The 14406-nt window shown below is 41.9% G+C and overlaps 1 protein-coding gene across 1 annotated transcript in view; it reads left to right on the plus strand.

The window, feature by feature from the left end:
* Nucleotides 1-14406, plus strand: part of LOC309564396 (uncharacterized protein) — a 107914-nt gene that overhangs the window by 18057 nt on the left and 75451 nt on the right. Inside the window, exon 9 of the mRNA XM_082269024.1 lies at nt 1953-2132. Within this exon, the coding sequence (XP_082125150.1) occupies nt 1953-2132 (180 nt within the window). The remainder of the gene's footprint in view (nt 1-1952; nt 2133-14406) is intronic.

A 14406-nucleotide genomic window follows, 5' to 3' on the forward strand; every position in this document is an offset into this window, starting at 1 on the left:
AAATTTTAAGGCTCAGGATGGACACATTTCTTCTCTGATCACATGAAATTCAAACTGTGGTATTCAGGCACAAAAATCATTTGCATTAAATTTTTAAACCATTGTAACGATCGAACATTCTAACTATATATATATAGTTCTATATATTAGCAGGGCAATAAAATAACATTTTTAAGGGCTGTCAATTGAAATTAGTTTATTTAATGAATGCTGTGATGGAAGTTTTTTTAGAATTTCCTATAAATTGGCATGGCAATAAAATAATACATAGGCAAAGCAATAAAACAAAATCTGTAAGGGTTAGAGAAGAGAACCCCTGATTGCTGCACACTAACAAGACTCAACAGTCATAGGAGTAAAAGCAGCCTCAGCCCAGCTCTGTCCAGTCCATGCCCTTTACGCGTTTTGTCCCACCCCTGGGGCTTAGTCATACCTTCATGACTATGCCCAGGGGCAAGCAAAAAGCAGTGGGGGCGTGGCCTGGGCGGAGATGGGTTGAGGCTACATTTACTCTTATGACTGTTGGGTCCTGTTGGTGTGTGGTGATTTTGGGTTCTCTTCTCTTTTACTGTATTTTTGAGCCAGGACAGGCTCTTCTGAAGGCAGCACCTCCAGTTTGAGTCACTGGGCATGGACATTGAAACCTGGAGTGGCACCCAAAGTTCTTTTGAAATGTTGTAAAAGCTGCGCTACCCTTTCCATGAGCCAATGCAAATCCTACATCATACATACAATACATATAAAGTGCTACCAGTGCAGAAGTGCTATATAATTCATTATCAATAAAAAAATAAAGTGCATGAGAGTCCATCCAAAAATGTGTAATATATAAAGCGCTATCAGTTCAAAGGTGCTATATAATCAATCATCAATTAAAACGTAAAAATGCATAAAAATCCATTCAAAAGAATTATGATCCCGATGGTAACTGTGCAACATGATAATCTTCAAATACATGCTGCATGCATCCACTAATGCTCCACTACTATACACCTTCTGTACCTCTACCAGGGTATGCACTTACCAGCCAGTATAGACCCCCTAAGTGTACACCAAGGAAGGTCAATCAGGTTTCTGTGTACTGCTTTATCTCTAATATAATACAATAGATCCACATCCTAAACATTGCTCAGGATAGGAAAAGACCATAGAGAGTATCATAGCATAATACTGTTTTATTAATAAAAGCCAAAAATACATAAAACTGTGTCCATTCACAAAGCAGGTGCCCTTATCCTGGCACCTGGAATGTTCTGCCGATATCTCAACAAGAAAACAATGTATGTCAATGTCTGTCTTTAACCCCAAAGGGGTCAAGGTTTTCAATTCGAAGATCCACCATGTTTCATTTTGTGAGATCTCTTTTAGTTAATATTAGACCCTCTCCTGTTGGTTGATTTTATCTGTGCAAAAACATTTTTGGATGGAATTTTACTCACTGTATTTTTTGGATGGCCTTTAATGCACTTTTACTTTTTGATTGATTATATAGCACATTTTCACTGATAGCACTTTATATATTACACATTTTTGGATGGACTCTCATGCACTTTATTTTTTGATTGACGATTGATTATATAGCACTTCTGTACTGATAGCACTTTATATGTATTGTATGAATGATATAGGATTTGCACCAGCACATTGAAAAGGTAACGCAGCTTTTTTAACATTTCACATTTTGAGGATACATGTGTTGTATACCATTTAAAGCTGCAGCAACCCAATTGTTCCTTTTGGATATTTGCACGAGTGATTGTTTGCTCAAAGTTCTTTTGATGCAGACATTTTTAAGGGCTTTCAAATAAAATTTGTTGACTCTATAAATGCGCTAATGGAGTTTTTTTTTCAGAATTTCATGCGAACAATCAAACAAAAAGGTAATCATGTATGGCCAGCTTTAATCTCTATTCAATTAGGAAAACGTTGTTGATTCCTCGTTCTCCTACCAGATTTGATGATTGTGAAGCAACGTTGTCGTGCTGTGATGATCTCTGCTCAGTTGTCACTACAAATCAAACTTTGAGCAGACTCGAAACAAGGCTGAATATTGATACAGAGACATCAGATTCCGAAGTGGATCATTGGTGTGAAGTCCTCCGACAGCTAGGCTGCGCTGTGGAGAAAGAAGTGTAATTATTTTTTTTTTTATATTATTGTAAATATTTCAAAAATAGCTATAGGCAAAACTTTTTTTTAGTTTTAGATAGTGGAGAGGAATTCAAACATCTTTTAGGATTTTATCTCTGTTTGTGTTCCCATTATCGATATTCACTCTTTCATTGTCCTGGTGACCCATATCACTGAAAGTCAAAAAACAAAAACAAATTGGGGTTATCACCAGAACAGGATTAGAGGGAGAATCTTCCAACATGGACACTAGTTCTGGCAGGTGACTACCAGTTATAATTCTCATAGTTCCTGCTACATGAAAACTGTGTGTACATTTGTTCTGTCTGAATAGGGGAAAAAATCAGATGGTATTAAGCTTTTTTTCTCTCCAGATCGAAAGTAATTATTCATGCAGAATAGCATAAATCGGGAAAAAGCGCTTTATGGCCACTAGATGGAGCTAATGATCACAAGAGGTAAATACTTATCTACTGTAATTGCCAGCTCCATCTAGTGGCCATAGCGGTATTTTCCTGATTTATATAAATGAATGACATTTAACTTGGTGAGAAAATCACCTAATAACATTCGATTTTGCCCCGATTTGCACAGGCACATGTACAGACAGGATAATTAGCTAGTAATAAATACACCCCTTAGTATCTAAATGCTTCTTGACATTTGTACATCACAGCAAGCCACTTTCTGTTATAACATTCATGTGTTTATGCTATGTTTTTTCAAGAACTCGAATTGAAATTAAATACCGAAGACCGAGTTTGTGAAATTGAGCGGCTCTGTCTCCAGATGTGAAGGTGAAGTGCTGGTATGAATTGCGTGTCCAGATTCCAATAGCTTATACTTAAACCTGATTCAATTTTCTTTTGTTTAGATCCCACAGACTGGCGTGTCTTCCTCCGACTGATCTTCATTCAGCATTATTCCAGAATGATCTGCATAGTGACTTTGTCATTCCACTAATTCATCCATTTTATATTGTATAATATTGTATTTTATATTGTATTGTTACCACTTTAAATTCTGATTACTGTAAAATAAAATTTGTGTTTTTCTAATAGGAAGGAGAAGCATCGTTTGTTGAGTTTTGTCTTCTGTACAAGGAATGAGTCTTCATATCTGAACACGCCCTTCTCTAGTTAGGTCGTTTTTTGCTTCAAGCAGTAGCTTGGAGCAGTAATAGGTTAGTTTTATCTGTTCAGGGTTTCTTAGCTGGGTATTTGATTTCTCTCACCTGCTTCTGGAAGAAACTTCCGGAATATGGTGCAGGGAGAATCAAATGACCAGTATGAATATTTTTCATGCCCCAGCCAATCCCTGGAAGAAGATGTCCAGAAGGTGGCTGGGGAAGTGATAAATATTTGGGGAAGTAATTAATATTTGGAAGGCCTTTACAGAGTTTTCTTTCCTCTCCAAACAGGGTTCCTGTTCTCCCGGATCTGCTGCCCCTAGAAGGCAGCTATACTGAGACAAAATTGCAGTCTAGGCCTCAGCAGAAGTAGGCCTGGGGGACATTGATAAAATTGCTAATGGATTATTTGTTGAGGGCACAGTCCTCAAGTCCTGGTCTTGAGAAGGATCTTTTACATCCATCATTGAGGATCTACCTGTGGATGCTGGGCGGCAGTCATTGTGAGGAAGGCCTGATTTTGGACCTGTAGTGTATGCTGCTCCTGTAAGGATTTTCTGCTGAGAAGTTTGTCCTCCTATTGATTGCATATATCGTTTTGGAATATCCAGTGACCCTAAACCCCTCTCCTGTTCAAGTTCTTCAGCAATAAATAGTAACAAGATGGAGCCATTATTGTCAGCGTGCATTAGACTGTGCTCTGTACTAGCAAGGGGGACCTGGGCATATTCTCAACGGCCACTCCAGGGATGAGCGCTATATATATCATTTAGACTTTGTTCCCAATTCTCATTTTTTTCTGTATTGGGATTTAAAGGAAACCTCTCATGACAGATTTAGGGGGCCATTGTTTACCTCCCCTGTGGAAATTCTAGATTACCTGGCTTTGACAGGTTTCAGTACTGAGTCACCGACCTTGAGGAAATCAGAACTTTGCATATTTGTTTGGGGTTGACAACTAAAGTCAGAGGAACAGTATAAGAGCCAGGCATCAAGCATTTTCAGAAGGAGAGTCAGCAGGGGCAGCCCTCATATTTCCCTCAATACTGGTTTTCATTCCTATGTGGGAGGGGGGAGCTCATCTGTGACTGGAGGGGGAGGTACCTCCCTCCAGTCACAGAGGAGCTGGACTGTGATGGGTGGTGGGGTGGGAGGATGCTCTGAGAAGTGATGGGGAGGAGCTTGTCTGTCACTCAGGAGGAAGAGTTTATTTGTGACTGAGGGGGGAGGGCATTCAGGGTTTTCAGGGGGAGGAGTTAATCTATGACAGAATGGTGCTCAGGGCAGTTAAGGGGGGGAGCTAATCTGGGACTGAAGGGGGAGGAGCTCAGATATGACTGAAGGAAAAGGGCACTTGGAAAAGTAAGGTGGGGATGGGGAGCTCAGACATGAATGAAGGGGATGGCACTGAGGAGGAGGAGCTCAAATAATATTGAAAAAGACTGAGGGGAACATATTCTGTCCCATAAAGGGGAGGAGCCTATTTGTGATTCCAGACTAAGTGGAAAGGCAGTCATGTCAGTAAGGAGAACCTTTTTTTATGGCTGAGGGCGTGGGCATTCCGTACTGTGCAGGGGGAGGAGCTCTATGTTGCATTCTTGTGGGAACAGATAATAAATACAAGTTTAAAACTTGTATTTATCATGTGGATGACCACACATATAGTAATTACAATTCCAGTCATGTGAATTATGGTGTCATAATGTAATTTAATCAAACCTCCTCCTCCATGAAGTGCAGCAATTGGTTCTTCCTACTTGTGGCTGTGAATGCACATGGGAGCTTCACATTTGAAAAATGCCATCCTCTCTCACTGGCAGCCCTACTACACACCAAGTGGAAAACCATGCCTCCGCAACTCCAACACAATATTCTGCTCAGGGATACAGTCATAGCTTGGAGAGAAACTAAAAAACGTTTAGAGAGAGAGAGCTTCCTCTCTCTATCTCTAAATATCTACCAATAGTGGGTAACCCGAACTTTACCCCTGGCCTGGACTCTAAGGTGTTTAACTTTTGGAATCAGAACGGCCTAATATATTTTTCAGACCTTTGTGACCTCGACTCCGGCCAGCCACGATCACCCCAGGTTATCTTGGATAAATTTAACCTTCCAGGATCTCATGTTTTCTCTTTGCTCCAGTGCTACAGCTTTCTTCGGTCCACTCGACAGGACTCCACTCGGACATTCCAAGTAGGGATGGTCTTGCAGTTCGCCCGGCGGTTGGTTCGCGGCGAATTTTGCTTGTTCGCAAATTTGCGAAAAGGCGGACTTTTGATGATGTTCGCGGCGGCCATATTAGTTTACATTGGGGAGAACTTTGACCCATGACACAGCCGTCAGGTGGAACGGGACAGCCAATTGAAACATTTCAGCACATGGACATGCCCCCTCCTTATAAATAGACCAGAGCAGGCGGCCATTTCACATTCTGCTTTTTGTCAGCGTAGGGAAAGGTCTGCTGTATGCATCAGGGACAGATAGGCCAGACACAAATAGCTCTGTTAAAGTGGAGTTCCACCCATTTTAATAACTTGGATTACATAGATGTATGTAATCCTGTTTAAAACTACTTTTACCAATGGAAACTTTTTTTTTTTGCTAGGAAATACCTTTTTTTCTTCTTTATTCATCCTCTCCTCACTTCCGGGTCCGGCCGCCGATCGCCGATTATGTCATTCGGCGATTCGCAAGGGCTGCTGGGATGTATCTCATGGGATGAAATCTAGCATTATTACACAGGAGTCCTGAGCTGTACTCGTATGTATTGGATTGAGTCTGTGCTCTGCCCCGCCTCCTCTCAGTGAGCTGTACTTGGATGTATTGGATTGAGTCCGTGCTCCACTCCGCCCCCCCTCCTCTCAGTGAGCGAGGACTGAAAGCATTATATCCCGTAGAGCTCACTGAGAGGAGGGGGGGCGGAGGCGGGGCGAAGCACGGACTTAATCCAATACATCCAAGTACAGCTCACTGAGAGGAGGCGGGGCAGAGCACAGACTCAATCCAATACATACGAGTACAGCTCAGGACTCCTGTGTAATAATGCTAGATTTCATCCCATGAGATACATCCCAGCAGCCCTTGCGAATCGCCGAATGACGTAATCGCCGATCGGCGGCCGGACCAGAAGTGAGGAGAGGATGAATAAAGAAGAAAAAAAGGTATTTCCTAGCAAAAAAAAAAAAAAGTTTCCATTGGTAAAAGTAGTTTTAAAGGGGATTACATACATCTGGAGTTAATAAAATGAGTTGAACTCCACGTTTAGATCCACAAAAGTCCTATTCAGGGCTGGTATAGTATATGGTATAGGTCTACTACAGTCTCTTTTCAGTTTAGGGACAGGTATCCAGTCTGTGCTCCAGGGACAGATAGAGATCGGCAGTGACACAAATCGCTCTGTTAATGTCCACAAAAGTCATTTAAAGGGCTGCTATTTATTTGGTATAGGTGTGCAGTGCACTACAAAAGGGTGTAATCCACGGTATAATATACTTTGTAATATAGAAAGCATACTGTATATGTATGTATGTATATATATATATATATATATATATATAATGTTTATATATTTATAAAATGTGGTCTATAAGGGGGTGTAAGGGCTGAGCTGGTTAAACAAATTAATTTGCTGTTATTTTCTTTTATATAGATCCAGCCACTGATTTATCTTCTGACAGATGACAGGTGTTATTCCAGAATTACCTGTACAGAAAATTTGCTGTGTGTGTGACCATTTCCCTGTTTTAAATTGTTTATTGTGTGGGCACAGAATGGATGTAAACCCCAAAAAGATCTCATATAAACTTTAACCTGTAAATGTTTTCAATAGTTTTCCACAGCTTTAAGTAAACCTTTGCACATTGTTTTTTTAGAATCTATGATAAGACTTTGGAAAAAAAAACATTTTTACCAATGAATCTGTACTGATCCTCCATTATGTATCTAACCAAAACCTGTTTAATAAACTCTTTTACCACTATTACGTACAATAATGGTGTTTCGAATTTATGAAAAATATATATATATATATCCACCTATCTCTAACTATATCTATCTATAATATTACATCATATACTGTGCCTTGAAAAAGTATTCATACCCCTTGAAATTTTCTACATTTTGTCATGTTGCAACCAAAAACATAAATGTATTTTATTGGTATTTTATGTGATAGACTGTCACATAGTAGCACAGAATTGTGAAGTGGAAGGAAAATAATAAATGGTTTTCCAAATGTTTTACAAATAAATATGTGAAAAGTGTAGCGTGCATTTGTATTCAACCCCCTTTACTCTGATACCCCTAACTAAAATCTAGTGGGACCAATTGCCTTCAGAAGTCACCAAATTAGGAAATAGAGTCCACCTGTGTGTCATTTTATCTCAGTATAGATACAGCTGTTCTGTGAAGCTCTCAGAGGTTTGTTAGCGAACATTCGTGAACAAACAGCATCATGAAGGCCAAGGAACACACCAGACAGGTCAGGGATAAAGTTGTGGAGAAGTTTAAAGCAGGGTTAAGCTATAAAAAAATATCCCAAACTTTGAGCATTTCAGGGAGCGCTGTTCAATCCATCATGGGAAAATGGAAAGAGTATGGCACAACTGAAACCTACCAAGACATGGCCGTCCACCTAAACTGACAGGCCGGGCAAGGAGAGCATTCATCAGAGAAGCAGCCAAGAGGCCCATGGGAACTCTGGAGGAGCTGCAGAGATCCACAGCTCAGGTGGGAGAATCTGTCCACAGGACAACTATTAGTCGTGCGCTCCACAAATCTGGCCGTTATGGAAGAGTGGCAAGAAGAAAGCCATTGGTGAAGCCTTTAAACTTTTTGGCCTAAACACAAAACGCTATGTGTGGTGGAAAACTAACACTGCACATCACCCTGAACACACCACTGTGAAACATGGTGGTGGCAGCATCCTGTTGGGGGATGCTTTTCTTCAGCAGGAACAGGGAAGCTGGTCAGAGTTGATGGGAAGATGTATGGAGCCAAATACAGGTCAATCTTAGAAGAAAAACAGTTAGAGTCGGCAAAAGACTTGAGACTGGGGGGGGGGTTCACCTTCCAGCAGGACAAGGACCCAAAACATACAGCCAGAGCTACAATGGAATGGTTTACATCAAAGCATATTCATGTGTTAGAATGGCCCAGTCACAGTCCAGACCTAAATCCAATTGAGAATCTGTGGCAAGACTTGAAAATTGCTGTTCACAGATGCTCTCCATCCAATCTGACAGAGCTTGAGCTATTTTGCAAATTGCAAATGCAGCCTCGATTGTTTGTCACTACTAGCCACTGATTGGTCAGAGAATCATTGTAATCCCACCCACTTACTACTTTAGTGGAAAAGCAAACCGAGCCGAGTAGAGCCTATACAATGCCGAAACGTGCCGACACGTACCACGCAGTGGAAAAGTAAACTGAGCCGAGCTGGGCCAAGCAGTGCCGAGTAGAGCCGAGCCGGTACTTGCAGTGGAAAAGGGCCATTATTTTGAGCATCTCTGCCACCAATCCTAGGTATGGGTTTTTTCAACACCACCCATACGACAGAACCATCCTGATATAATTTGAGTGGAACAAGGTGTGATGATAATAGGAACTGGGCACCCCAAAAACTGTGAAGACACACGACAGTCTTGTTTGAAATGTATAAGTCAGCAATTCAGCAACTCTTATACATGTACCCCATTTTTCTGCATGGTGTTTCCTATGTGGAGGCGGCCATCTTGGTAGAGGCAGGGCTTTGCTTCCTCATGTTAGAGCCTCCAGCAAGGAGAACATCACCAAATCTCACTCCAGATCTCCTGAGACCAATAGTCAGACAGCAGTGCCTTGGATGATCTCACACTGCAGATCTACAGCTATGAGGCTAAAGAACAGGGCAGCATAGGCACTGGAAGAACTATTTTTCATCAGGAATTCAATACAGAAGGTGTTCCCTCCTTCCTTATTTTTGGGGATTTAAAGGAAACCTCTAACAGATGTAGGTGGCCATTGGTTAACCACTTGCCGAACGCCGCAAGTACATATACTGCGGCGGTCAGCCCCTCACAGGCAGAGTGACGTATATATACGTCACTAGCCTGTGAGGCTCTGGGGAGCAAGCGCGCGCCGCCGGCGGCGCGCTCCTGCTCCCGCGCGGTCACGGACCCCCCCGCGCGTGTGACCGGCGGACCCGATGTCCGCCGGTCACTCAGCGATCGTCGGGGGAGAGGGAGAAAGGCAGGCGGCTAGTGTAAACAAGCCGCCTGTCATTCTCCCCTGTGTAGAAACAATGATCAAACGGTTCTACTATGTAGGACCGTTGATCATTGTTCCTACAGCTCAAGCCACAGCCAATCACAGTTAGAATCACGCCCCTAGGGGCACACACAGCCCCTCCCTCTCAAATAAAGTTAACCCCTTCACTGCCAGTGTAATTTTACAGTAACAGTGCATATATATAGCACTGATTATTGTAGAAATGTCACTGGTAACCCCAAAAGTGTCAAAAATGTCAGTCAAGGGTCTGATCTGTCCACCCCAATGTCGCAGTACCGCAAAAAAAATCGCAGATCGCCGCCATTACGCGTTAAAAAAAACAACAAAAATGACAAAAATCTTTCCCTTTGTTAGTAAACGCAATAACTTTTGTGCAAACCAATCAAAATACGCTTTTTGCAATTTTTTTTTTTTACCAAACATATGTAGCATAAAACAAATTGGCCGAAAATGTTAAAAAATTTTAAATTTTTACATTTTTTTGGGGGGGGAATTTCATATAAAAAAATGTGAAAAATATTGTTATTTTTGCAAAATTGTCGCTCTTTTTTTGTTTACAGCGCATGATCAAAAAATCTCTGTTTGTGGGAAAAAAAGGACGTCAAATTCGTTTAGGTACAGCGTCGCACGACCGCGCAATTGTCCGTTAAAGTCACGCAGTGCCGAATTGCAAAATACCCCCTGGTCTTTCAGCAGCCAAATCCTCCGGGGCTTAAGTGGTTAACAAAATTGCCCGTCTGTGACAGGTATCAGTACTAAAAATCGCAGATCGCCGCCATTACTAGAAAATAAATAAATAAATAAAAATGACATAAAATCTTCCCCCTAGTTTGTAGATGTGATAACTTTTGCGCAAACCAATCAAAATACGCTTATTGGGATTTTTTTGACCAAAAACATGTAGCAGAAGACAAATTGGTCTAAAATGATGAAAAAAATAGATTTTTACATTTTTTTTTTTTGGGAATGTTATATAGCAGAAACTGAAAAATATTGTTTTTTTTTTTCCAGAAGTGTTGCTCTTTTTTTGTTTATAGCGCAAAAAATAAAAAAACACACAGGTGATCAAATACCACCCAGATCACTTCCATCTGAAAGCCAACAGTCGACTTTCAAGTTGCTGTAGTGTAAAACTCATGTAAATGGCAGTAAAAGAGTTAAAGATCAAAATGAAAATGGGAAAAAAAATCTGTAATGTTTTCAAATGCGATTGGATTTTTTTGGGGGGCAATTTTGATCCCATTTCCTTGTGCGGGAAGTCCAGAGTTATGGGATACAACCTCAATCTACAATGAGCAGTGTATGGAGCCTCTCAGAAAGGGAAATGGCAGTAAATACAGACATATGGCTTGTAGGCTATGCAGATTTAGGAATAAAATCATATCTTATCTATCAGAACCAGTATAATTTGTACAGTGGGTCAGTATATACAGGGTGGAGGTGGTGGAACATAGAGCACCCAATCAGCTTCTCCTCAATATCATGAATTTATTTAACTCTGATGATATGCCTTGTACTTTGCTCCCAGTGCTACGTGTTGTAGTTGCGGAAGAATTTTATCAGCAACCAGCAGTACAGGAAAGACGTGTTCTCTTATATAACAGCAAAGAGGCATTTCCCGCTCATTCTGAGATTCCGGACTGATCCAGGAAGCCCCTGTGCCGTGTCTGCAGCTGTGAGTTACAAGTCTGAGCTTTCCGGTAATCATATTATTCCATGGTAGGCTCCTTTCTCTCTTCTTCTACCTGACACAACCTATCCCCAGAATCTCATTGAAGTGAACCTCAACTGAATCCAAATGGTAAAAACCAATAATGGTCCTTTTCTAGGCTAATAGGCGACAGATTGTCAAACAGCAATGGGGGTTGGGCACGGCCCTGTGCAACATGTATCAAAGACATTTTTTTAAAATTATGTTTGTCTGGTAGCAGAAATGTTAATAATGCAATATTATTCTAATAACATATACAGTATATATGATGAGTTTGGAGTTGGAAAAAAAAACATGTAAAAACCCAGGCTCTTAGTAAAGCGTGCAGCCTGGCAGACCAGAAAACGGGGGTGGCAGGAACGCAGCCCCACTTCTGAACCATACCAGGCCACATGCCCTCAACATAGGAGGGTACCTTTCCAGGGAAAACCCCCTGAAAACGCACCTTGTCCCATGTCGATGAGGACAAAGGACTGCTCTACACAACCCTGGCACGGTGCTTGTGTGGGTGTGCAGGCAAGGGGCTTATTGGAGTCTGGAAGATAATGATAGGGGCATGGGCAGACTGGCAACTTTTGGCCCAGGGGCAAGTACAAAGCAGAGGCCCGGGTTGCAGCGACTCGGCCCCCTCCCACTCTCCCTTTTCCCGTCCTCCTCCTGACTCCCCCCCTATTCCAGGCTGAAGCCCTGCTCCAGGTACTCTCTACTCACCGGCTGAACCTGGGTTCCCAACCTGGCCAGCAGGGGGCAGTTGGGGGGAGCTGGGACAGCTCAGTTGGGGCTGGCCAGGGGAGGAGAGTCTGCAGTGGGGCATAGGACTGGCCTCTGCTCAGACAGTTTAAACCATCTAAAGGCCTGCGCTCTGTCCTTGTCCTCAACCTGCACTCAGTAGGTCAGTGATGGGGACCTTTTACTTCTCTTCACCAAGAATCCTTTAGGCATGTCTGTGGCACAAGCGGTGCAGCCTTTTTAAAGGACATCAGAGCAGCCCAGGGGGCAATTGCCCCCCTGCCCCCTGGCCCAGTCCTCCCCTGAATAGGGGGGCCCCAGATACTTTCCCTACACCCTAATTGAATAAGTGATCCTCATCAATCATGATGGATAATGCCCCCGACCCACCAAAAGAAAAAACAGCTGAACAATGGACACATCTGATTCCATTGCTATCCCATTGCTTTGAAAAACAGCTCCAGTCCCTGACACTAAATGGAAACAAAGGGGTGGGGTATACCTGGCAATGTCACTGACCAAATATGGGCATGTAGCCATATCTAATCCAAGATGTCAACCACTTTCCCTGCCCCTTTCTTTATATGGCTGGAGATCCCCATTCAGCAAATGAAGGGGGTTGTGTGATGTCACATATATATAATTTGACCATAGTTCTCCTTTAAGTTTGCAGAATCCAAAAAAGTATTACGTGCTCACAACTTCAAAGACTAGACCTTATTTGCAGCAAAACCCCCATCATGTTCTTAATTGATTTACATGACCTGTATAAAGTGATCTGGAAAATCCTAAAAGAAGGTGCTTTACCCATGGTTCATAGTTATAGGTTGTGATCATCAAATTCCAACATGTCCCTTTCCTATATGACCCCAACTGGACAAAACTCCAGAAAGGAACCCATGCATTGGACATATTAGGTAAAGGCTGAATTCCCTCTAGATTCCATTGTTTGCATTTTAGGTAGATGTGTTGCCAAACTGATTGATATGCATTTCTTCTAGGTCATGTAAGCTTCGGTCATTTCCTGACCTGGTGCCATGGCGGCCTCCTCCTCACAAGGTATGCCTGCGTTTTGCAACAGTTTTCTCCAGTGTGTTCCTCCACCTTTCATCGCTAACATGACGGGTGTGCCTCAAGCACATTGGGCGTTTAGCCCGGTGCATAAGGCCTAACTGTAACTTGCAATTTACTAAACAGGTGAAAAGTTAGAATTTCTCTGGTTTAGAGACCAGATACATCCTAAATATAGAACCATTTATCCAACTGTCCATCCAGAGCCTCTGTTTTATAGACCAGATACATCCTAAATATAGAACCATTTATCCAACTGTCCATCCAGAGCCTCTGGTTTAGAGACCGGATATATCCTAAATATAGAACCATTTATCCAACTGTACACCCAGAGCCTCTGGTTTATGCTCCAGATACATCCTAAATATAGAACCATTTATCCCACTGTCCATCCAGAGCCTCTGGTTTATAGACTAGATACATCCTAAATATAGAACCATTTATCCAACTGTCCATCCAGAGCCTCTGGTTTATAGACTGGATACATCCTAAATATAGAGCCATTTATCCAACTGTCCATCCAGAGCCTCTGGTTTATAGACCGGATACATCCTAAATATAGAACCATTTATCCAACTGTCCACCCAGAGCCTCTGGTTTATAGACCGGATACATCCTAAATATAGAGCCATTTATCCAACTGTCCATCCAGAGCCTCTGGTTTATAGACTAGATACATCCTAAATATAGAGCCATTTATCCAACTGTCCATCCAGAGCCTCTGGTTTATAGACCGGATACATCCTAAATATAGAACCATTTACCCAACTGTCAATCCAGAGCCTCTGGTTTATAGACCGGATACATCCTAAATATAGAACCATTTATCCAACTGTCCATCCAGAGCCTCTGGTTTATAGACCGGATACATCCTAAATATAGAACTATTTATTCAACTGTACATCTAGAGTCTCAATATTGTATTCATTTGTATAGCGCTAACTCAATAGGGGCCACTGATAATAGCTGGTTCTTCCCAAGTAGTACAGAGGCTACGTGCCACCACAAGCACTGGCCCACTAAAACAGCTCCAATAACACAGTCTAGGAGATGTTCTTTTTTATAATTATTGCTTGGAGAATTTTTAAACAGAAGAGATGTTAGGGCATGGGATACTGCAAAGAACGATCAGCAATAGTAATGCAAGGACAATCCTCTTCCTAGTCTCTCTCTCTCTGGCAATAATTGGTGATATTGAATGGTCTGTAGACCATGAGACAATGCTAATTGACATCTGGTTGCCTTGATCCACAGCACAACCATTGGTACTTAATGCAATTTCAAAAATGTTACACAGTATCTGGGGCACATTTTCTCTAGACTTACAATCAAGTATTCTGCTGAGGACAGGGGGATGGCCAGTACTCTG

Source organism: Pelophylax lessonae, assembly GCF_965119305.1.
Source record: "Pelophylax lessonae genome assembly, chromosome: 9".
Classification (NCBI taxonomy): Eukaryota; Metazoa; Chordata; class Amphibia; order Anura; family Ranidae; genus Pelophylax; species Pelophylax lessonae.